The sequence below is a fragment of the Sminthopsis crassicaudata genome, chromosome 1 (genome assembly GCF_048593235.1).
Source record: "Sminthopsis crassicaudata isolate SCR6 chromosome 1, ASM4859323v1, whole genome shotgun sequence".
In the NCBI taxonomy this organism is placed as follows: Eukaryota; Metazoa; Chordata; class Mammalia; order Dasyuromorphia; family Dasyuridae; genus Sminthopsis; species Sminthopsis crassicaudata.
This window is the reverse complement of record NC_133617.1, coordinates 134553374-134579873: the sequence shown is the minus strand read 5'-3', so window position 1 is coordinate 134579873 and position 26500 is coordinate 134553374. Positions and strand designations below refer to the sequence as shown.

General features: G+C 32.1%; 1 protein-coding gene across 2 annotated transcripts in view; it reads left to right on the top strand.

Moving 5' to 3' along the window:
• The window catches only part of ZFPM2 (zinc finger protein, FOG family member 2), a 541649-nt gene that overhangs the window by 114758 nt on the left and 400391 nt on the right, over positions 1-26500 (top strand). For both annotated transcript variants that reach the window (XM_074267155.1, XM_074267148.1), the window contains one exon: positions 25558-25659. In XM_074267155.1, coding sequence (XP_074123256.1) covers positions 25558-25659 — 102 coding nt within the window. The remainder of the gene's footprint in view (positions 1-25557; positions 25660-26500) is intronic.

The window sequence follows — 26500 nt, the reverse complement described above, 5'->3', positions numbered from 1 at the left end:
CTTTGTTCTTCTTTTTTTTTTCCCTTAACGGGATTAAGAAGCTCAGCTCTTTAAATTCTTGCATATAACATTGACATTTCCAGTGTGTGTTTGGACCAGGGAGTTCAAAGAGAGAGAATAAGAAAGAAAAGCCAATATGACTTTGTTTTTTACCTTGCTGGAGGAGCTGTTTGTGCAAATCGCCTATAAGCTTATTGACCTGAATCTTTGACTCCCTTGTTTTCTCTGGATTTGGCTGGAGTGTAGACACTGATAGAGCACAGATAGAGCTGATTGAACAGCCCCCAGCTTTGCTTGGCACCAGACCCCCCACCCCCACCCAGACGACATTATCTTTCCTTGGCAATACTTCTATTTTCCTGGAACCAGTACTCCCTTAATTTTTTAAAATTTATTTTTAATTCATTGCATTTTCCTCATGTGGCTTTCCACCAAAATGAAGAGGAAAGTGATTCTTTTTAGTAAAAAGATATGAGTGAGGCCACCATGGTGACATTCTGTGTTTTCATCCTATGAAATTAAAAAAAAAATCTCATGAAGTCGAGAGACATAAATTGCATTTTTTTTGCAGCTATTTCACATTCCTGCTTATTTTATGTCTGCTTATGGACTTCTCTTTATTGCACTGAATTTGGAAATACCAGAAAGGGACTTGAAAATATTAGGTATTATGCATTTTCTTTAGCTCCCCTTCTGGTTCAGTTAAATGATTTCTACCTTTCTCTGAGTCTTAAAAATTCTAGTAGTAAACAAACTAATGCTATTTTAAAATGTTTATATGTACTATGTGTTTTTGGAATGTTTTAGTAGCTAGATATTCTTCAGCTTATTTTACAGATAAAGAATCTGAGGGAAGAGGGTTAAGGGAGTTGCCCAGGGTCACATGACTAGTGTTCTAAGGCCAGATTTTGAATTTAGGAAGATGAGTCTTCCTGGCTCCAGGCCCAGTGCTCCATCCACTGTGCCACCAATAAATAACTTGCATGAACAATATCTTTAGGTTTACAGTTTATTTCAATTTGTCCTTTTGTCAGTGGGATGATTCAAATATATTATAAGTACAGTGGACTGAGAGACATCTCTAGATAGATTCAAATTCTAAATGAATTAACATTATTTTCTAAAAGAATTTTAGCTTCAGAAATATTTTTTCCAGTCCCTGTCATTATTTTACATCAGAAGTTTTAAATCTTTTTTTTTTTTTTTTAGCATCATGAACCCTTTTGACAATCTGGAGAAGCCTTATGCACTCATATCAGAATAATACACTTTTTTTTTATTCATTTTTCCAAATTATCCCCTCCCTCCCTCAACTCCCTCCCCCCGATGACAGGTAATCCCATATATTTTACATGTGTTACAAGATAACCTAGATACAATATATGTGTGTAAATACCATTTTCTTGTTGCACATTAATTATTAGCTTCCGAAGGTATAAGTAATCTGGGTAGAGAGACAGTAGTGCTAACAATTTACATTCTCTTCCCAGTGTTCCTTCTCTGGGTGTAGTTATTTCTGTCCATCATTGATCAGCTGGAAGTGAGTTGGATCTTCTTTATGTTGGAGATTTCCACTTCCATCAGAATACATCCTCATACAGTATTGTTGTTGAAGTGTATAGTGATCTTCTGGTTCTGCTCATTTCACTCAGCAACAGTTGATTTAAGTCTCTCCAAGCCTCTCTGTATTCCTCCAGCTGGTCATTTCTTACAGAGCAATAATATTCCATAACCTTCATATACCACAATTTACCTAACCATTCTACAATTGATGGACATCCATTCAACTTCCAGTTTCTAGCTACAACAAAAAGAGCTGCCACAAACATTTTGGCACATACAGGTCCCTTTCCGCTCTTTAGTATTTCTTTGGGATATAATCCCAATAGCAGCAATGCTGGATCAAAGGGTATGCACAGTTTGATAACTTTTTGGGCATAGTTCCAAATTGCTCTCCAGAATGGCTGGATTCTTTCACAACTCCATCAACAATGTATCAGTGTCCCAGTTTTCCCACATCCCCTCCAACATTCATCATTATTTGTTCCTGTCATCTAAGCCAATCTGACAGGTGTGTAGTGGTATCTCAGAGTTGTCTTGCATTTCTCTGATCAGTAGTGATTTGGAACACTCATATGAGTGGAAATAGTTTCAATTTCATCATCTGAGAATTGTCTGTTCATATCCCTTGACCATTTATCAATTGGAGAATGGTTTGGTTTCCTATAAATCAGGGTCAGTTCTCTATATATTTTGGAAATGAGACCTTTGTCAGAACCTTTACTTTTAAAAATATTTTCCCAATTTGTTACTTCCCTTCTAATCTTGTTTGCATTAGTATTATTTGTACAGAAACTTTTTAGTTTGATGTAATCAAAATCTTCTATTTTGTGATCAATAATGATCTCTAGTTCTCCTCTGGTCATAAATTCCTTCCTCCTCCACAGGTCTGAGAGGTAGACTATTCTCTGTTCCTCTAATCTATTTATGATCTCATTCTTTATGCCTAAATCATGGACCCATTTTGATCTTATCTTGGTATATGGTGTAAGTGTGGATCCATATCTAATTTCTGCCATACTAATTTCCAGTTTTCCCAACAGTTTTTTTCCGAATAATGAATTTTTGTCTCTAATGTTGGTACTTTGGGTTTGTCAAAGATTAGATTGCTATAGATGTACCCTTTTTTGTCCTTTGTATCTAATCTGTTCCACTGATCTACCGGTCTATTTCTTAGCCAGTACCAAATGGTTTTGGTGACTGCTGCTATATAATATAGCTTTAGATCAGGTTCACTTAGACCACCTTCCTTTGACTTTTTTTTCATTAATTCCCTTGCAATTCTCGATCTTTTATTCTTCCATATGAATTTTGTTGTTATTTTTTCTAGGTCATTAAAATAGTTTCTTGGAAGTCTGATTGGTATAGCACTAAATAAATAGGTTAGTTTGGGGAGTATTGTCATCTTTATTATATTCGCTCGGCCTATCCAAGAGCACTGAATGTCTTTCCAATTATTTAAATCTGACTTTATTTTTGTGGCAAGTGTTTTGTAATTTTTCTCATATAATTCCTGACTTTTCTTTGGTAGATGGATTCCCAAATACTTTATACTCTCAACATTTGTTTGGAATGGAATTTCTCTTTGTATCTCTTGCTGTTGCATTTTGTTGGTGATATATAAGAATGCTGAGGATTTATGTGGATTTATTTTGTATCCTGCCACTTTGCTAAAATTCTGAATTATTTCTAATAGCTTTTTAGCAGAGTCTTTGGGGTTCTCTAAGTATACCATCATGTCATCTGCAAAGAGTGATAGTTTGATTTCCTCATTTCCTACTCTAATTCCTTGAATCTCTTTCTCGGCTCTTATTGCCGAGGCTAGCGTTTCTAGTACTATATTGAATAGTAATGGTGATAGTGGGCAACCTTGTTTCACTCCTGATCTTACTGGGAAAGGTTGCAGTTTATTTCTATTGCATATTATGCTTACTGAAGGTCTTAAATATATGCTCCTGATTATTCTAAGGAATAATCCATTTATTCCTATACTCTCAAGAGTTTTTAGTAGGAATGGATGTTGGATTTTGTCAAATGCTTTTTCTGCATCTATTGAGATGATCATATGGTTTTTATTAATTTGATTATTAATATGGTCAATTATACTAATAGTTTTCCTAATATTAAACCATCCCTGAATTCCTGGTATGAATCCTACTTGATCATAGTGTATTATCCTGGAGATGATTTTCTGAAGTCTTTTTGCTAATATCTTATTTAAGATTTTAGCATCAATATTCATTAAGGAAATTGGTCTATAATTTTCTTTCTCAGTTTTCAATCGACCTGGTTTAGGTATCAGTACCATGTCTGTGTCATAAAAGGAGTTTGGTAGGACTCCTTCATTCCCTATTTTTTCAAATAGTTTATATAGCATTGGGGCTAATTATTCTTTAAATGTTTGGTAGAATTCACATGTAAATCCATCTGGTCCTGGGGATTTTTTCCTGGGGAGTTGATTAATAGCTTGTTCTATTTCTTTTTCTGAAATGGGACTATTTAAGCAATTTATTTCCTCCTCTGTTAATCTAGGAAGCCTATATTTTTGGAGGAAGCCATCCATTTCACTTAAGTTATCAAATTTATTGGCATAAAGTTGGGCAAAGTAACTCCTTATTATTTCTCTAATTTCCTCTTCATTGCTGGAAAAATCCCCCTTTTCATTTGTAAGACTAACAATTTGATTTTCCTCTTTCTTTTTTCTGATCAGATTTACCAAAGGTTTATCTATTTTATTGGCCTTTTCTTAAAACCAACTCTTGGTTTTATTTATTAATTCAATAGTTTTTTTACTTTCAATATTATTGATTTCTCCTTTTAATTTTTGTATTTCAAGTTTAATTTTTGGTTGGGGGTTTTTAATTTGGTCTTTTAGAATAATACACTTAAATGCATATAACTAAATATTTCAGTTTATTCAGTCATTGATTAATTTAACAAACATTTAGTAAATGTATGCTATGTTTAAAATCAGACATAGTAAAGAGACAGTAAGGAAAACCTTTAGAATATATAGTTTGCATAGCTTTGAGAAAAGTCATTTAAACTCTCAAGGTTGGGAAATTCTAAAGGGTTTAAGAATGGAAGAAGGAAAAATCTAATAAGTCTTCCCAAAAACAGTTTCTCACCTCAAAAAAATCACAGATAAAGATTCCACCAATACCACTTGCTTTCCCCTTCCTCCAAGGGAAATAAAAATGTCTTTTAGGACATTGATGACAAACATAGATCTGTAAGAAATAAGCTTTTTCCTCAAGGAGCTTAAAGTATAGGTAAGGGGACAAAAAGAACAATAATACTAAGTTAATATATTACTAGGGAAAGAGGACTTCACCCCCTTGATTTTGCAATCTCTTAATTCTAATTAAAACATGTGATGTTGGTACAGGCTAATGATAGTAAATAGAGGATTAATTTTGTTTTCTGACATCCATTATCATATAATTACTATGCAAGAAGTTTAGTCAAACCTAAAGGTACCTAGATAGTGACTCATGGAAAATAACTAATAGTTCTTTCTTTCATATTTTAAATGGCCAATTTCCAAAAATAAGTCTGATAAATTTTTCAAAATAGCTTCAAGATATATTATCTTATTTGATCCTCCAGTAATGAATGGCAGATATTATTCTTTTTTTAAAGGTGAAGACAAAGAATTTAAATGACTTAGAATAATATACTTTGAGACTCAAGGACCTTACCAATCTTCTCAGCTAAGATCCCAATTTCCTTTTTTTGTAAACATTTTTTTCATATTTTATATTTTTCTATGATCTAATTTCCCACCCTTATTATTCCTTATCCTTTATAACAATGTATTTTTTAAGAAGACATGAAAAATCAACAAAATTGATTAATATTTTTTAAAAATCAGTATATATATGTATATATATGTATATATATATATATAGCATTATATACCTTTTGATGTAGAATTTTTTTTCTTTTTAACGAATTTTACAACATTCATTTTAAGTGTTTTGTGGTGTGTGTTCTTTCCATTTATGCTGATACAATTATTCTGTTAGGAGACAGCTAAGTGGCTCAGTGGAGAGAACTTTGGAGTCAAGAAGACCTTAGTTCAAATCAATACTAACTTACTAGTAGTGTGATTCTGGACAAGTACCTTAACTTTTGTTTACCATAATTTACTAGAAAAGTAAATGGAAAACCATTCCATATTTTTGCCAAGAAAATCCCTTGATCAGTATGGTCCATAGGGTCATGAGGAATCAGTTCACTTGTAACTGACAATAGATATTGTCATTATATAGAGAGTAGTTTTTTAGCTGCTTACATCATTTTGCATCACTTCATGATAATTTTTCTATGTTTCTCTGTACTTATAATTTTTGTTATTTCATTCAATATAGTAAAAAGTCATTACTTTAATTTGCCACAATTTGTTTAGGATCACACTATGATCCTCTATCTTATTTGTTTCCAATTCTTTGTTCTCACACAAAAAAAAAAAAAAAAAAAAACTGCTGTAAATATTTGGAAGTATATAAAGACTTTCTTCTCATCAATGATTTCTTTTGGAGGATAAAATTAGTAAAAGAATCTCTGGGTCAAATGATATGGATATTTTAACTACTTTTCTAAATTTTCAAATAGCAAATTATTTTATAGAATAGTTATACTAACATACTGCTTCTCTAACAATTTACTCATGTTTCTATATTGCCATGACCTTTCTAACCTTGATTATTCACACATTTTTTCTTTTATTCCTAATTTAATGAGTGTAAAGCAAAAACTTAAGTTTTTATTTTCATTTTATTAGTAGTAATTTTGAATATTATTCTGTAGAAATGTTAATATATTTCAGTTCTTTTGAGAATGGCTTGTTTTATTTTCCTTGATTATATATCTATTGGGATGAAGTTTAGAGGTTTATATATTTCTTTTCATAACCTATATATCTTGGACACCAAACTTAATTTAAGAAGTTTGTTATAAATATTTTCCCCACTCTATCATTCCCTTTCTTACTCTGTATTCATTAATTTTGTTTCTGCAAAAGTGTTTTAATTTCATGCAATCAAAATATTTTATTTTTTGCAATTGTTGTTATCCCTTTTTAGTTATTTTTTTTTATTATATATAGCTGTTAAAAGTATATAATTTTCTACCAAAATCCTTATTTTTGTTGTTCTTGTTGTTACTCATTCATGTCTGATTCTTTGTGACACCATTGGTAATTTTCTTGGCAGAGATAAAGGAATGGTTTGACATTTCCTTCCCACTTGACAATGAAGAAATTGAGGCAAAAAGAAAAATATTAATTAGTAAGTATCTGAGACTGGATTTGAGCTCAGGAAGATAAGTCTTCCTGACTCCAGACCTGACATTCTCTCCACTGTGCTACCCCGGTTGCCAAATCCTTATTTTATAATTTCAGAAAGCTGAGAGACAGAAAAGTTAAATGACTGCAGAATAACAGAACTTTGGAGTTTGAAATCATCTGGGTCAACCACAGTCTCATTAACAATCAATTGCAAAATATGTCCATTCAAGTAAATGGTCAAGGTAGGATTAAATCTGAAGTCTATGATTCCTATTCCATTGTAATTTTAACTAAATCAAGAGAATTCCGTCAGGATAAAGATCTTCTAGAGCTAATAAAGTCAAAAGAACTAAGACTTTAAATAGTCCCCATTTATCTATGTCTAAGTTAGATTGTTTGTATTGAGGCTTCTTTTTGCAATTGAGTACTGTTGCAATTTCTCTCAAAGGCAGCATCACAAAAATAGATTGTATGATTGCCCAAATAATTTCCTTAATATGTAACAAATCCTAATTTATTCTCAGAACTTTTAAGTGAAATTTCTAATTACCTAGTCCCAAAAAACCATGATAATTCAAATATTCAGATTTTGGAGATCAGCAACAAATAGAAAAATGTTCATATTTTATTTTTAACATGTCAGGTAGGAGTTTTTACCCTTCAGCAAAATGCAGAAAAATATTTGTGATTTTTGTTAGTGTGGAAAACTCTCTGGCATGAGTTGTATGTCTGGCCATATCAACTTACATTGGCCATATCAAATTACTATAATTCAGTCTTAGAAAGTTGTTTGGGACAATGAGATGTTAAAAGTAGCTTACCCCCTGTTCACAAAGCTATTAGCTGACACAAATAGAATTTAAATTCAGTAGATCACAAAGCTGGTTTTGTTTTTTGGTTTTGTTTTTTTTAATTCAATAAAGGAAACTAAATGGCACAGTGCATATAGTGCTGCTCTGGCATTAGGAAAACCTGATTTCAAATCCAGTTTATGATACTAACTACATGATCTTGAGCAAGTCACTTAAAAAAATTCTGCTTCAGTTTACTCCCTGTAATATATAGATAATAATAGTACCTAACTCCCAGAATTATTGTGACGATCAAATGGAATAATTGTATGGTGTTTAGCACAATGCCTGGCACATATTAAGTGCTATATAATTGTTGTTACTATATATCATTCCCCTCTCTAGTGGAGTTAACATCAATAGAAATGAAAATAAAATAAAATCTAATAATGAGATAGAAAGGAAGATAGAAAGGAAGAAAGAAATGGAGTATTATTGAAGGAAAGGAGCTGGCCAATGTTAACACCTTACTTTTCTGTAGAAAAAGCAATAAAGCAGATGGTAAGACTGAATGTGAGATAAACACAAGAACCAGAAATGTAAGCAATACATTCTAACAGGTACAGAATCAAAGATCTGGAGAAGTGAAAAGATTAGACAAGAAACTGTTCTGAAACTTGACAGCAGTGATATGTTACCAACTCTTATGCACATAGCCAAGAAAGAAAACTGAACTGGACAGATGCAAGGCAGGGATTATATTACTCTGACAGGATGTGGAAGACTTTTTTAAGGATTCCTGTTAACACTTTTGAGTTCTGAAGTTGAAAATTTGTAATACAAACATTTAAAAAATGTTTGTACTCTCCTCCTACCAATCCCCAAATTCTACAAGGCAATATATCATTTTCCTTATTTTTTACAAATACATTGGTTATTACACCTGATTTTCACCTCTGATAATTCACATTATTTTAAATCTAATATTATAAGAATATAATAAATATATATATATGAAGGTATTATAAGAATGATAAGATAGAAATTATGGTTCCTTACCAATAACTCAATAAATTTAGACTCAGATACTTAAGAACATAGTATCTGCAAACAACTAAACATTATTGAACAAGATATGTTCACAATTTTTGTTCAAGGTAGATATTTTGTAACAAAATCATACACAAAACTTTCAAAAACAGGAAAGAAAGTAATATAATTTGAGACATGATAATATCTGCGTAAGTCACCAACTGTGTTTTATATTCTGTGAATGATTGTGTGAAGAATGCAATTTTGCACGACATATTAAGAAATCTATTATATAAATAATGCTATTAATTTTAAATTTATTATATTCTCCTTACCTTCAGACCCATAACAATGGCAAATGAGAATGAAATCTACCGATTATGTAGTTTAGTTAATAAATAATGATAAATATATATTTTGGGCAGCTATGTGATTCAGTGGGTAAGCCACTGAGTTTGAGTCAGGAAAGCTTGAGTTCAAATCTAGCATCACATACTTGTTAGCTCTGTGACACTGGGCAAGTCACTTAACACTGTTTGCCTTAGTTTTGTCATTTGTCAAATGAGCAGGAGAAGGCAATGGTGAACCCTTCTAATATCTTTGCTAATAAAACCCCAAATGAGGTCATGAGGACTTGAATATAACTGAAATAACACAATAACAACAACAATAACAGCAGCAGCAGCAACAGAAGCACCAAAAATATATTTGCATGCATATACATACATATGTACTTGTAGATGTGTGTGTACGTATGTGTATATATGTGATTTTTATATAATGAGCCTAATATTATTTTAAGTAGTATTTTTAGGGATGCCAAAGTTTTCATCGAAAAAATTTTTAAAATTTGCTTGCTATTTTCACAATGGTATGGTAATATTTCCTCAATATTAATATTAAATATATTAATTAAATTATTAAATTAAATTAAATATTAAAAACACTGTTTCGGGGCAGCTAGGTGGCGCAGTGGATAGAGCACCAGCCTTGAATTCAGGAGGACCCGAGTTCAAATGTGGTCTCAGACACTTAACACTTCCTAGCTGTGTGACCCTGGGCAAGTCACTTAACCCCAGCCTCAGGAAGGAAAAAAACAAAACAAAACAAAACAAAACAAAACAAAACAAAAAAAAAAAAAAAACACTGTTTCCAGTTGACAGGAAGCACATTTTAAAAATCATCTAAAGTCAAGTCACCAAGTATTTTTAAATCACCTTTTGCATGATAGGCATTGTGCTATGTAATGAATGTCATCCACCTTGTTTTATAGCTTTGAGCAAATTATTTAGAATGAGATTCAGGGAGTTGGGAAAGAGTTGCTTATGCTGTACCCTCAATTTGCCATGACCTCAGTTGGGGACATCTTGTACAGAGAGAGGCAAAAGACAAACATTCACAAAAGGCCAGATTTCCAATCCATTGTATCTGGAGATGAAATGAAGAGAGACATTGAGTTCCCTTGTCCTACTATTACATGTCCTTGACCTCTTAGAATTCTTATGTTAACTGCTCTATATCTAGTAGGTCCCTAATAAAGTTTATTGAGTGATTAGATGAATAGATGAATGCTAAATATATCCATGAATAGTGACTAGACAGCGTAGATAGAGAATACTGGCAAATAGGAGTAGGAAGGATACAGCAAAAACATCTTATTTATATAAATAGTCTCTCTAGAAAGATAGAATCTTTTGAAAGAGGCCACAGATTAATATGAATCCACTTACAATGCTGTTGCAAAGACTCTGTCTTTACTTCCCTTTTGTAGAAATGCTCAAGCATGAAGAAATCAACTGTCCTTTTATTATCAATTTGCACAAAGAGCATATCTTCTATTTGCTTTGTAAGGATACTGTGAGGATTAATGAGTAGATGCTTGGAAAGGCTTTAAGCTCATTGGATGAAAAGTACAATGTGCCTTTCATTATTTCCAGTATAAAAAGAATATTGTAAAATTATAGCAATACCTTGAAATCATACATATTTTATTGTGTGTATATAGACAGCTATGTATCTATATACATATGTGTGTATATATGTGATTTTATATATATATATACATATATATATATAAACATACACACATATACACAAACTCTAGAGAAATAGACAGAACACATATACGTTTAATACTGACAAAAATGAGAAACATTATATAAACACGTGTGTATATACATACAAATAAACATACACATATATTGCATCTATGTATATAAAATACAAATATCACACATAAGTATGATTTGGAAGGACTGATAAAAAGTCTATTGGCAGGTATTTCCTTATTCTTTATTTTCTGACTAATTCATAATTGTCTGCCCTAAACATTAGAAGTATTTCTTATTTGGCAAACTAGTTCCAAATGTTTTGACTTGGTTAATTTTTTTCATAGGTACACTTAAAATCATACCAAGGCACTAACATATTTTTTCTTAGTAATGGAGTGAACAAGTAATGTGAATTATAAATATAGTCACAGGAGCAAAATGTGAGAGTGAATGTAAAAGCACTGTGCAATGAATTAGCAAAGGGTAAGAGCATTTTCTGGACCAAATTGGGGAAAATGAGATAATGTCAAGAAGATACCATCATATGCATCTTTTAATAGTATATTTTTAGAGGAACAGTTTCAGGGTTTTTTTTTCCTCAAAGATAAATGGAATACTTGAAATAGGTCAGTGAGGAAACTTAAAAGAGATCTTGTTGCTTGGAAGCAGAACAGTAAAATTGTGAATAACTGAATTGTACAACTGGGTTCTCTCTTTATCCTCTGGGCCTGAAATGTAAAAAAAGATTAACATTAGTTAGTTTCATTATAAAGTGACTATTATATAAAGTGACCTCTTAATTAAAATGAATTAATTTGCAGTTTATTCCTCATAGATACTAATCCAGAAGTTGATTAATAAATAACAATTACATCATGGTTCCTCCATGATAATATGAAGAAAAATTTATTAGAGAGCATGTTTTAAAATTCTAGAATTGGAAGAGATCTTGGAGGTCAATATATTACTGAAAGTCAAATAATCTTTTATTAATTATTAATTAATGATAATGGACTTTTGTCTAATGTTAGGATATTTTCAATCTGAGTTCTCACTCCACCAATTCAAATAGTGCTCTTTCACTCTTTCATCCTATGAACTCTTAATTCATTTTTTTTCCCTAAAAATTCTTCATGAAGGATATATTCAGTCAATACATTCTTTATACTGATTCTTTTTTTGACCGTATCAGCTGGGCTGGCCATCAATGAGTATTTCTTAATTTTTCTTTGTGAGTAAAGGCAGCTTCTCTTAAGATCCAGATTGTCACAGTGATGTCTCCCTTTCCACATCTTACATGTAAACCATCACCAAAGCCTCTTTCCATTATTTTCCATCATGTTGGCTATACTTTAGTTCTACTATAGTTGAGATTCACAAGCCAATATCAATTTAGCGTCACTATAATGAAGTACTTTGGCTTTATGAATATGACTTTTACAGTAGCTATTTTGTCTATGGGGAAAAAATCTATGGGCTTTGAAAATTCACAGAACTTTAAGGAATAAAATATAAATAATAGATTCCAAAGATGTACCTTAAGCTTGTACTTTGAAAATAGTTTTAAAAGATGAGACACTTAAGAAAGCTCTGGGTTCATACATTTGATCCTTTCAGATGTCTTTTGACAAAAATAATGAGAAATATAAAATCATCAATGAAATACTGCTGAGAATTTGGTCTCATTTTATCTCATGTGGAAATTTCCCTTCTGCTACAAACCCTAGGTGAATTTGAATTTTGTGAAGGAACCTTTTCACAATGAAAGAAATAATTGAACACAGGGACAGATGTTCAGCAGGTTTGAAGGGGTCTTATAAAAATGCCATGTTTTTCTTTTGCCTCGTCAGAACTTTAATCATCACTTTTCATAGTATGGTTACCATAAGAATTGGTATTTCTAGCTCCTCACTTTTCTTGCTAAATAAAATGTCCCCAATTGCAGAAACCAACCATTTCCTTAAAAAGTTGAAATGCTAGGTCCCAATTAGCATGAATAATGAATGTCCTAAAGTAGTCATATTCATAATTTGAATTCGCAATATTCAAAGTTATAATTATATGAATATGGTAATTGGTTTTAGCCCAATGGAAATATACAGTGCAAATTTGAATAATGTGACCACTTTAGAGAATTCATTATTCACTTGTATCTCCACTCGAGCTATGCCTTCTCTGAGTGTCAAAACTGGATCAAAGCTTGAAGGAGCTTTTGAAATAATCTTAATCCAATAACAGAGGTTTGGGTAAAACAACCTGGTATCGATGCATCCTTTAACTTTTAGTTGGGTAACATACCTTTCAGAAATTGGTAAAAATCAGATATCTAATAAATATTGAATTGGATTGAATTAAATAAGCACCTATTTTTTGCATTGTGCTATATTAGGAATAGGCAGATATAATGGCAAGACAGGATTTTGTCTCCTACTTTCGTTAAGTAATAGATGAAGACCAGAAAGAACATTAGAGATATTAAAGATTAGTGTGAGCTAACACATGGAGGTAGGAAAATATAGACTATTGATAGGGGATGAAAGTTGTCTAGCTTAGTTGGAACCTAGAATATTGAGAGAAAGGCCAGAGTGAAGAGATAAAGATGAAGAGGCAAGAGGAATGGAGAGTTTTGAATGTCAGGCAAAAGTCTTTCAGCAACTCAGTAACCACTTTGGAAACACTGAAAGGGCAGAGGGATATGTTCATATCAAATTTCAAAAGATTCTTTTTGTTTTGTTTTGGTTTTTTGAACTTGTGTACTCAATAGTTAGTGTGATTTAAAAAAAAAAACCCAACACATTTTAAGTACTCAATATACACCTATTAATTGATTGGTTGATCTTTAACATTCACAAACATGTTTCATGATCTTTCAGCCTCCAACTTCTTTCCCCACAACTTACTGTACGTTACTTTATTTCTATCTCTAGGTAGAAGTTGATAGCCATCAGATATAAATTCACTTTATCTTTGTCCATCCTTTCCCACCTTCTTTTTTGTTTCTTGTATTAATAGAAAAATTTTTTGTCCTGAAAGATATCTTCTAATGTGATCTCATGGCTCCAAATATAACTTTAAATAGTATACACAAATCTCTATATTTATATAGAGATATATGTATGTATATATTGACCATACTTTTTGCTTCAGCACTTCCCAAAAATACTAAAACAGCCCACCTTTACCTTTATAAAGTACATGCTTATGAAACTATTAAAAGTAACTAATACATTATAACAACTACTATATTTCCTTTTTTAATTTTGTACTTTGCTGAAAAGGACCAGAAAGAAAATATTTAACATTAGCAGCTTGATAGTAACATTATTGGTTCTTTTAGGCCTGACTTTGCTGACTTTTACAGTAGTTATCTTTGATTATAGTTCAATTATCACTTGAGACAATTATTTATTTACAGTCTTGATTGTTCTCCAAACTCAGCCTCTCATTTTCAACAGATATCAAACTCTCTCTCAAATGACCTTATCCATTCTCTGTCTTCCAGTTGATACCAGTTATTTTCAGGTCCTTAAAACTTTATTTCTAGAAAGTAGCTTTGTAATTATTCAATTCTATTTCCTCACCTCTCCCAATTTATCCCAATCTACAGCTATATTTTTCTTCTTCAACCATAGCTCTTATTATATAATCTTTTTGCTCAAAAACTTCAATCTTTTCCTTAATAAATATTATAATTGTTTTCTAGGTTCTGCCTATAGAGTACTTTAAGAGGAGCCACACACAGAGCACTTATTTTCTATTCAATGGCACTTTTACTTCATTCCTGATATTCTAGTTATTTTTCATATTCTTTTCTCCTCCTTTAAGCTGCATAAGAGTAAATACTATGTTTTGTGTTATTTGTTTGTTTCATTTTTCCCCATGGCTTCTGGAACAAGGCCTTCTTATTTAAGATAATAAATATTCTCTAATGAGTGAACTTCAATCAAAACTTTGTCTTGGGTTTGGTAGTAGAGAATTCATTCATTGGGCAGTGACTAGCATCATAATTTTATTATTATAATTTACAATTGAGCAATGGTTTCATAGTACATAATATTGGAAAACTTTCAACAGTCTAGTTGTACCCTGACACTTTCAAGGAATAGCAAGCACAAATGAAATCTTAAACTTTTAATGTTCTTGGGCTTCAATACGAGCTGCAGTTTGCTGCTTCAGACTGGTACAGTCCTTTAACCAAAGCTATCTTGTCTGATGATAAAACCATAAGTGTATGAAACTCACACTTTTTTCATCTCTTTTATGACCTTATCTTTCATGAGCGGCTTCTCTGAAAGTACTCTAACTATAGGCAGCACCTAGAAAACATATATGATATCTATTCTCTGATAAGCACTTGTGAAAAAGAAAGTAGATCTGTCAGTTCTGAACTGTTCATTGTTAAAAAATACTTTGATGATTTAGCTGATTGCAAAATACATTATATGGTGACTAACAGCTACTGTAACACTTCTAGTCAAGAAAGTTCAATAGTCATATTGTATAAAAATTTCTATAAGAGGCTAATATTGCTAGGAGCTACATGGATTAAAGGAGCAAGGTTGAGAAGAGCTGTTGGCTTGCATAGCTGCTTTCAAATAGTGTTGCTATTTTGTGCTGAAAGGAGGACTGCCTCAGAATGTGGCAGATCTTTAATTTATACAGAGACATTTAAATTTCACTGACAATGAAATGTTTGTTTATGTCATTGAAATTATTTCTTCTGTCAATTTTAGCTACCGCATTTGCCTCTTTGCCAGCAGATGCCCCTATTTAGGAAGTTAAATATCCTGTTTCATGTGTTCCAAAGACTATATTTTACCACATTTCTCCTGTTCTTTGTGTCATAATCACTTGTACTGTGCATTATGCTGTTCAATACACCTTCAATTTCCTCCTATAGGACTCTCATTGGTTCTGAAAACTAGACTAAGAAAAATGGAAGGGACCACAAAATACTTATGATATCTCTTAAAAGAGCAACAAAAGAGTTTAATCTTGCAATGGAAAACCATTAACTCCCTGACCATAATTTCAGAAATATTATAGATTTTGTAAGCGCTTGACATTTATTCTATTTCATCTTTTCATGAATTGGTCCCTGGTTATATATTGTAGTTATCCCATTAAATGTTTGTGCTTTGCTGAAAATAACATTGAAATTGCTATTTTAATGTATTGGAATAAGAAATTTTGTGAATAATCATCCTGTTCTTCTCCTGTAAATTCTCTTCAACTTCTTACTTCTTGTCATCCTTCTTCTTCCTCACACTCTCTCACCTTCACTAAATTTCTATATTAGTGGCCTTGTGTGAATCACTGTCATCAAACTTAGATGATTCTTCAGCAGATGAGAATAAAAATAGATATAATGAACATTAGATAGCACATATTCAGGACAGATTTAGAATGAATATAAAAGGTTAGGTATAAAATATGTAGTGTTTCATTGAGTCTTCATTCTATAAATGCAGCAGAATTAAGAATAGCTATTTGGAAGTAAAAAGAAATCAGTCCATTTCTGTAAATGAATCCAGATATTTCATCTTAGATTATAGTGAATGTTCTAATATATTTCCTTCTATCCAATAAATACATTAAAAATCAATTCAGCAAAAGGAATGAGAAAATGAGTGGGGTTCAATGATGAATGCTGTCAGTGAAAGAAGGGTTAAAAGGGAAACATGTAATATAATGAGACATTCAATAGCAAGAAGATCTTCAGAGATACAAGTAAGCAGATTCAGCAACATTACAGTGCTAAAAGAACCAGATTCCAAAAAGTCAACATTATATGTAATGGTGCCTCACTCAAGTTCAAAAATAAAAATAGAGAGAAAGAAAAACAATAAGAAGCATAAATCATGTAAAGAAATAATATTTTCAATGAGCAGGAAATTCACTGACATATATTAGCAGCATTGGTGAAACGGTTTTTTTCCAGAGAGAGGTGGAGTTGATACTCAATGATTTTTTCATATCAATGGGATTTTCTTTGAATTTTATCTGAAGGTATACACAGTTTTGAGTCTGATTATATCAACACACAGTGAAATAGTATTCTCTCAATATTTGTCAATGCTCAGACACAGACAAGGACTTGAGAAGAAAGAACTCATCTCAAAAACAGCTCTCACCTTCTATCTGCTTGTCTCGTTTTTTGGAAGCTTATAGAAAATCATCAAGTTACTGCTTACTTTAAGGGCAGAAGCTGAAGATTGGGATAGAAGTAGATCCAAGGGCTGCTTCTATAGTCCCTGACAGTATTGGTGAAGAATGGAAATGTTCAGAAATGAGAATTGGAAAGGCAGAAACTTTTCTTCAATCTCCCTTTTCTGTTAAATTATATAGTACACGTCCTCATACATATTATAGATCAATCAAAGTGGCCTTCTTTCTATTCCAAATATATGGTGCTCCATTACCCATCTCTATTTCTTTACACTGACCAACCTCCATGTATAAAATTCACTCCATTCACCTTTAACTAAGAGAATCTCTGGATTCCTTCAAGGCTTTCTTTGAATTTTACTTTCTAGATAGAGCTTTTCTTGATCTTCCTCTCACCCTCATGGTATTACTACTGTCCTCCCAAAATCAAGTCATATCTATTTTTAAACCTATATTTCATAAATTCATGTTTTATCTCTCAAATATACTGTAAGTTCCATAAAAACAGGAAGTGCTTTGTTTTTGACATTGTATCCTCAGGACCTAGATAGAAAAATGAATCATATAGTAGCAACTTGATAAATGCTTTCTGATTGATCAAGCAATATCTAGCATTTCTATGTAAGCTTTACATTTCTAAATTTCTTTACATCTGTTATCTCATTGGCTTTATGAAATCTCTGGAAGTAGAAGCTACAGCTATTATGATCTCCATTTCATTGATAAAGAAATAGACTAAGAGAGCTTGAGAAATTATAGTCACAAAATCTTTAAATATTAGATTTTGAGGCATTTTGTACATTTTTACGATGGCTATCAGAGATCTGTTTAATACCAGTTGATACTACTATCTCTTGAAATTAAAAACCATCTTCATTTTAATGCATAATGATTTACTTCACATATTTAAAGAGCCCTCATGCAGAAAAAGGTTAAGTGTAGTTGGGTGTCCAGAGGAAAGAAGCAGAAGAGAGTGTAGGAGATATAGAAAGAGATAAAGGCTTGAAAAAGGAAACAAGCCAACTTCTTTTCTGGAAGAACTATCCTTAACTGTAACCTCCCATAAGGCCTTCTACTTGTGATTTATAACAAAAATTTTTGAATCATCTAAAGTCTTTCTTCAAAGCAACCATCCACTTATCAATAAACTCTTAACTATACACAATTTACAATGTCTGAAAGGATATTTTTGCTCTAGTGACATGCAGTTGAGAGGACTGGATTTCATGTTTCAGTGTTTATTACTAAATAAGTTGTAAACTTATTACCTATGTGATTTTGGCCAAAACCAGCCTTTCCCACTCTTAGTATTCCTATGTAAAAAAAGAGATATTTAGACCAAGAGAATTCTTATTTTCCAGCTCAAAAGTCCATAATCATGTGATCTTATTAAAAGGATCCTCTCTTTAGCTTTTAAAGCCCTAGACAATTTGTTCTCAACTTCTCTTTCCAGCCTCATTGGACATTACTCCCCCTCCATTATTCTATGATCCAATTAAACAATCTTTCTCCTTCTTCACTCATAAACCTTCATCTCCCATCTTTGTGCCTTCTCACTAACTGTGTCCCATACCTGGAAGTTGACCCCTGCTTACTTTCGCATCAGAGTCCTTCTTTTCACTTCAGATGCAGGATAGGCACTATCTTTTATATAAAGCCTTTCTTTTCCACAACTGCTAGTCCCTCACTACCTTTTATTTAACTATCTTGCCCTTAGTAGCTTTATTTGTTTGTAATATGTGTTTCATTTCCATCTTGTCTTCCACATATAAATTTCAATTGGTTTTGTTTTTTAATACTTTGTACTTGTATCCCAAACATGTGGCTCCATTGTTAGCATATAGATACTTGTTGATTGATTGATTGAGCCTGTGTTCTATAAACATTCCAGGTTCCTCTTCCTTACACTGTATTTTTCTAATATTTCTAAAATTGATCAAGGTCATTCTTTCATATTGTGGTGATTAAGCTATGCACAAGTAATTCAGTTTAATTTAAATACAACAAACATTTATTAAGCACTTACTATGTAACAGGCAAAGTTCTGAAAACCAAGACAAAATACAGCACCAAAAAGATTTTCCCCCCCAAAGTATCTCCTTTTAAGTCTGAAGATAGAATTTTCTCCTTATCTTTCCATTATCTTTGTCACCCATCTTATTATTTTGATAGTGCATTGATTTTATCCTAGTACTCTATTATCTCTCCTTTTATCTTTCTAATATAGAAAAAATTGGAAAAAAAAGTGTAAACTTATACATTAAAGTGTCTGTTTAACCATGGACTTGGCCATATCCAGTCAGAAAAGGATTTTTAAATGAAATGATAGGAGATCAGTCAATTAGTTAGTGTTTATTAAGTGAAGATATAAAGATCAAAAATATAACAAAGATGGTTAAGAAGATACACCTGATGATAGGATTCAGATTTCTGAACAGTTTAAAATGTAGGAATGACAGACTCTTGGTCAGGACAGAACCTAAATAGGGATAGTTTTTGTTTGTTTTTAACTAGTGCTTGTAGATGGAATCAAAGACAGTTGATATTGAATAATCAGATTTTTGTTTGTTTTTGCCTAGTGCTTGTAGATGGAATCAAAGACAGTTGATATTGAATAATCAGATGGGGGATTAGAGAATGTATTCTTCCTATGTATATCAGGTTAGATAGATAATAATTCATTAAGCACTTAATATATGGCAGGAATTATGCTAATCCCTAGACAATATGTTGGAAATAGGACAGGAGCCAAAGACCAAGGCTATTTTGGTCCTTCAGTCAATCAATAACTAGAGTTATAAAAAGGAACAAGAAAGAGTCTCTCTGGAAGTCAACATTCTAATGAAAGAAGTCAGAAAACAAAAGTCAGGGGAAAAAAAGGGAGTAGTAGGAAGATTGCTTACTTTGGAGATGATGTCAAAATCTAGAAAGTCAAAAGCAAAGCTGAATTCAGGAATGAAGGTATCCCTGAAATATAGACCCTGGAAGGGACTCAATAAGAGAAAGGGGTTGGTATGGTGGAATTATGTTCCATACCTGTTATATAAAAGAAGAGAAAAAATATTAGATTCTCCAAATGAATAATAGACCACATCTAAGCAGGAATCCCAACAATAAAATGACATGTTTATATACTAATGGTTAACAATTAAAATCCTAATGGAAGGATGGAGAATTGGAACTGAGAGGTATCACTGAGGATGAATTTCATGCACTGAAAGTGTTATTCAAAAGTTAAATGATAAATAAAAGGAAAGACAGCAAAACTCACACACACAAAGATAGATAGATAGATAGATAGGTGATAGGTATTTGAGAATCAAAGCAGGGACTGTATTATTTTTATTAATATAGCTTTTTATTGACAGAACATATGCATGGATAATTTTTCAACATTGACCCTTGCAAACACTTCTGTTCCAACTTTTCCCCACCCTCTCCCCTAGATGACAGGCAGTCTCATACATATTAAAATATATTTTAAATACAATATATGTACATATTTATACAAGAGAACTGGTCTATTATTCATTTGGAGAATATATTTTAAATACAATATATGTACATATTTATACAGTTCTCTTGTTGCACAAGAAAAATCGGAGTTTGAAAGGTAAAAACCTGAGAAGAAAAACAAAAATATAATCAAACAACAACAGAAAAAGTATAAACACTCATTTCCCAGTGTTCTTTCATGGGGTATAGCTGGTTCCGTTCATTACTGATCAATTGAAAGTGAATTGGATCCTCTCATTGCTGAAGATAGCCACTTCCATCAGAATTGATCCTCATATAGTATTGTTGTTGAAGTGTATAATGATGATCTTCTGGTCTTGCTCATTTCACTTAGCAACAGTTCATGTAAGTCTTTCCAAGTCTCTCTGTATTCATTCTGCTGGTCATTTCTTACAAAACAATAATATTCCATAACATTCATATACCATAATTTACTCAGCCATTCTCCAGCTGATGGGCATCCATTTAATTTCCAGTTTCTAGCCACTACAAAAAGGGATGCCACAAACATTATTTGCACATATAGGTCCCTTTCCCTTCTTTAAGGTCTTTTTGGGATATAAGCCCAGTAATAACACTTCTGGATCAAAGGGTATGCAAAGTTTGATAACTTTTTGATTATAGTTCCAAATTGTTCTCCAGATTGGTTGGATCAGTTCACAACTCCACCAACAATGCTTCAGCGTCCCAGTTTTCCCACATCTATCCAAAATTCATCATTTTCTTTTCCTGTCATTTTAGCCAATCTGACAATCTGTGTAGTGGTATCTCAGAGTTGTCTTAATGTGTATTTTTCATATCAATAATGATTTGGAACACCTTTTCATACGAATAGAAATAGTTTCAATTCCATCATCTGAAAATTGTCTGTTCACATCCTTTGACCATTTATCAATTGGAGAATGGCTTGATTTCTTATAAATTAGAGTCAATTCTCTCTATATTTTGAAAATGGAGGCCTTTATCAGAACCTTTAACTGTAAAAATGTTTTCCCAGTTTTTTTTTTTTTTTTTTTGCTTCAGGGACTGTGTTATGAAGAACATTTAAGGGGAAAAAATTTTAAAGCAGAGCTAGAGGTAATTTTATTACTGGGAAGGATTCCACACTGCCTAGACTAAAAGAAGAAATAAATGAGGAGTTTGGGAAATAGGACCAAAATGGCACTAAGGTCAGTCAGTCAATAAGCATTTATTAAGAGCATACTAATTGCCAGACACTGTTCAAAGCACTGGGGATATGGGGAAAAGAGAAAATATGGTCCTTATCTTCAAAGAGCTCAAATTCTAATGGGGAATTCATGTGTAAAAAAATGTATATATAGGAGCTATAAAGTTTAAAGAGAAGGTAATCTTAAAGGGAAGGCACTATCCGTATGGAAGAATAGGAAAGGCATCTTATAACAGGTACATAGAGATAGGAAATGGGGCATCATGTTTGAGGAAGCCTGAATAGGCCAATGTAGATGGATCACGGTGTTCATGAAGTAGAGAAATATGGAAGAAACTTGGGAAGATAGCAGTAGTTAAATATAAAGAGATTTAAATATAATCTGTATAACATATCTATAGTTGAATCTAAAAATAATAGCCATTGGAGTTTGTGGAGAGGAGAAGGTTATGAGATGGTCAGACCTACCCTTTAGAAAAATCTCTTGGGTGACTGTGTGAAAGAAAGATTGATGTGGGGAGAAGCATAAGGGAAGTAAGATCAAATAGGGACTAAATTCAGTAGTATAGATGAGGGGTAAAAGCCTAAACTATAATGATAGATGAATAAATGGTAAAGAAGCAGCATGCAAAATGTATGTGGAGATAAAAATTCACAAATATGGCAGCTGATTTAGGAGTGTTTATGGGATAGTTAAGACAAAAAGGTAACACTGAGATTGTCAACTTGGGTGCCTGAAAAGTTTGGTGATAACATCAGAGTAAGAAAGAAAGTTCAGAAGATGAGAATGAAAATTATTTCTGTTTTGAATATGATGAGTTTTTGATGCTTAGGAGACATCATGTTGAAAATGTTCAATAGGCCTTTGATAACTTAAGATCAGTCAAGTGAGGTTGCCAAATTCAAGAGTACATAGAAAAGAGGAGAAAGGAGCAACTAGGTGGTGCAGTGGATAGAGCACCAGCCCTGAAGTCAGTAGGACCTGAATTCAAACCTGGGCTCAGACACTTATCACTTCCTTGCTGTATAATCCTGTTCCTTGCTGTGTGATCCTGGGCAAGTCATTTAACCCCAAATGCCTCAGAAAAAAAAAAAAAAAAAAAAAAAAAAAGGAGCAGGTCAAGGACAGAACACTAATATTCCTAAGTAGTTAGTAGGTTTGACATGGATTAATGAGTTTATTAATGAGTGAAAGAGATTGAGGAAGAATGGTCATACAAGGAGGAGACCAGCAATGTCCCAGAAGTCCAGAGAGTAGAGTATGCAAGAGAAGAGGGTAATCAACTGTATAAAATGGTACATAAAAAGCACACATGAGGATTGAGAAGAGACTGTTAGATATGATCGTTTAAAATCATTCATGTCTTTGTAGAGAGAAATACCAGTTGATAGATCAGAATCCATTTTGCAGAAGGTTTAGAAAAGGTTGAAAGGAGAAGTGAAGACATCAATTGCAGATGGCTTTTTCAAAGAATTTAATTAAAAAAGGTAAAAATAGGATGGATGATAGCAGAGATGGTAAGATCTGATGTGATTTTTTAAAAAGAGATGTTGATATGTTTGTAGGCAGCAAAGAACAAAAAGACTGAAGTTTTAGAGAGAAGGAATGATGGTAGATTCAATCAACTGAAGAAGATAGAAAGGGATGAAATCAAGGGGATACATCTAGTACCATCTCAATAGAGAAAATGAAAAGAATGACAGATTATATCAAAGGGCTATGTGGCAATCAGGCAACAGGTGAAGCCCCTAAGTACCTAGCTTTGTTGTTGTCCTTTGTGGGGGGTTTTTTGTTTTTGTTTTTGTTTTTGTTTTTTGTAAATATGAAGCAAATATCTAATTCTGAAATATTGGGGAGAAGAGATTTTCTGGGAGAGTTGAGGAACAACAGTGACAGAAAGTGGAATAGGGGTTCACTCAGCAAAGAATAAAAGGGTGGACTTGCTGCAGTGAGAAATCAGTTGGGATTAGTTAAAACATAAATTTATGATTGCATGATATCTTTCTTTCAAAATCATATGAGTAGAAACAAGGCATGAGAGTGATGAGAAAAAGGAACAAAGAATTTAAAAGTAAAGGATAATAGTTGTGGTTACTTTTCTTTTCTTTTTTTTTATTTTCAAAGTGTTTCATGATATCAGGAGGGTGATGCCATGCCATACAAGTAAGTTGGATTTAAATGAGGGAGGGCGGTGCAAGGTCACCTGACTCACTTTCCCCTTCAGAGCCATCTGGGTCCAGTGGCCAGATATAGATCAGGATGACTGGAGATGGCCCTGAAAGAAATGGGAGACCTTAGTCTTTTTAAGGTAAGGTCTTCAACAGGTCTCAATCTGACTGAGACAGCACCTATTCAGTGATTAAGATTACATAATAATTGAGGCAAAGAATTTCTTCTTTAGCCTAGTCCAAAAAAAAAATCTAAATAAATAAAGCAATGAATTTGGAAGGGGAATATCCTCAAGATAGTAGTAGTCTGCTTTGTATTTTGCCCAGAAAGGATAATGGAGAATTAAACTGGCACACTAAGGGAGACTTACTCAGACATAAGAGAAAATTTAAGTGAGCTTGATTGCTGTCAAAGATTTATATCAACTATTAAGTAGTTTTGATTTTGTTTTCTTTTGTCTTTCTTTTATTTTCTCTATGAGATCTCCTAGGACAACATTTTTAATGTTTTAAGGAAAAACTGAGCTTCACCAGTTTTCATCTTCTATTCACATTATATATATATATATTTTCCCTTCATATATGCAAAGAAAAATTAATGTCTCATTTGTTTCATTTGTAATAAAAATATTGTACTACGAACTTTGGTACTTTAAACATTTCAAATACAACCACCACAATGAAGTAATTATTTCCTGTGTATTTTGTGTATTCTAAAATCTCAAATATATTTGTACAGCCAATAGGAATAGTTTAGGGAAAATTTAAACTTGAAAAATATCCAAAATTATGTGTTTTAAATGTCACTGAATTGATACCATTTCCAGTTTTGAGCAATATTTCATATTTTCTTAATCTGCTCTTTTCTCTCAAGTTGTTTGTTTTATTTTCTTATATTGAGGCTTATTCAGTTATTTTCCTTTGATTGAAAGGTGCTTTTTTTTTTAATGGAGTATTTATAATCACAATTTTAAATACATTAATAGTAGTAAAGTAGAGTTTTACTAACATTCATATTTTGACAAAAAGCTTATATTATAAATTTATATCTCCTTCTGGTGACAGAAATTGCATTTATTTTTAGATATATTGCTCTATGAAAATAAAACATAAAAGAAGATAGTAAATCCTAGGATCAAGCCATAACTTTATTTCATCAAATAATATTTCCAAATTTAGTAGAATGTTGAGAACATATATTATGTTAATATGTTAACTCATATTTATCTCACAGATTAAAATTTTAATTGACATTTCAAAATCTCATTTTAATGCAAATGCGAGCATTAAATCTTGTACAAACTCTAAATATCTTCTTTTTCTTTCCAAAATTCTGAGACTGTTTCAGTGATTTAAATTCAAATAAAAGTGTGTAAAATATTTTACCAGATGAACATCACTTTTTTTGCATTTTCTAAATGATTCTGAAAAGTTTCCAATGTTTTCCATAAACATCACTTTTAAATATAAAAATGATCAAAATGATTAAAAATAGTATTTCATTTACCAAAACTCTCAGAAAACATGATATGTTATCATCTGAATTTGCATTTGTATAAATACTTTTAATAATTAACTTTGCAGAAATTTGTTTTGAAAGATCTCAATAATCCTTTCAGTAATGACTTTATATTCTTTACTGCTCAATTATTTTTAATAACAAAATAAAACTAAGAATCAAAAGTAATAATGATTAAACATTTGCATGGTGGTGGTATTTATAACAAGGAAAACCCTGTAGCTGAAAAAAAAAATCACCTAGAGTTTTTTTAATGTCTTTTTTTATCTGTATTTGTGCTGGTGCTCTTTTAGGTGATGAAGAAGGGATCCAGGAGACAGCAGAATCAGATGGGGACACACAATCAGAAAAACCAGGGCAGCTTGGCACTGAGACAGATGACTGGGATGGACCAGGTAGGAAAGAGAATTTAAAATGCAAGAATATCATTCTGAAATTCAGAAGATCCTTCCTTCTGAAATTTGTCTTTCTCTTGTTCTCTTTCCATCAAATACATCTATCTCTGTTAATGTATCTGATGTCAATAATTTGAGATGTCCCTCAAAAATTTTATCTTGATTAAAAATTATTCTAAAATATGTGCTGTCTAGGGTGGAAAATTAAATACATAATATTTATTATGGAGACCATCTCTGGATTTATGTCTTTCATTTTAAAGCCAAATATTATAAAATTATTTGTATATCAGTTAAAAGTGTTGTGGCAATTTTTTTGTTGTTGCAATTGCCATGAGAGGAAACTTTTCCTTCTTCTTATAAAAGCACTGTGAAAACACATTGAAATCCCAACTGTGTAGGTATTGCACAATACCTAAACAGAACAACCCAAAAATATTTTGAGGACTTTGATGAGCAATTTGGAATTTATTCAAATCATTAAATATGCTCTGGACATTATCTTGGAAGTTGGGGGAAAAAAACACAGAAAATAGCTTTAGCTTTATAAATTTGGAGAGATTTCTATAACAGTAGTTTTTATTTCCATCAGTAGGTCCTAGGTTTCATAGAAAAACATCTAATAAGGTCATGAACACAAAGCATTTAAAGCAACCCAGGTAAGAATATTATAAGTTGAGTGAAAAATTCAAGATTTAATTTTTAAAAATATCAAATTAAAACAAAATTATGAAGAAAAAGCTCTGTATACGATAACCCAGAATTTTCCAGTTGTAGCAATATTTATAAATGCAGACTATTGTGTAAAAAGGTTTAGGGACAGCATTGTGAAATTATTTTA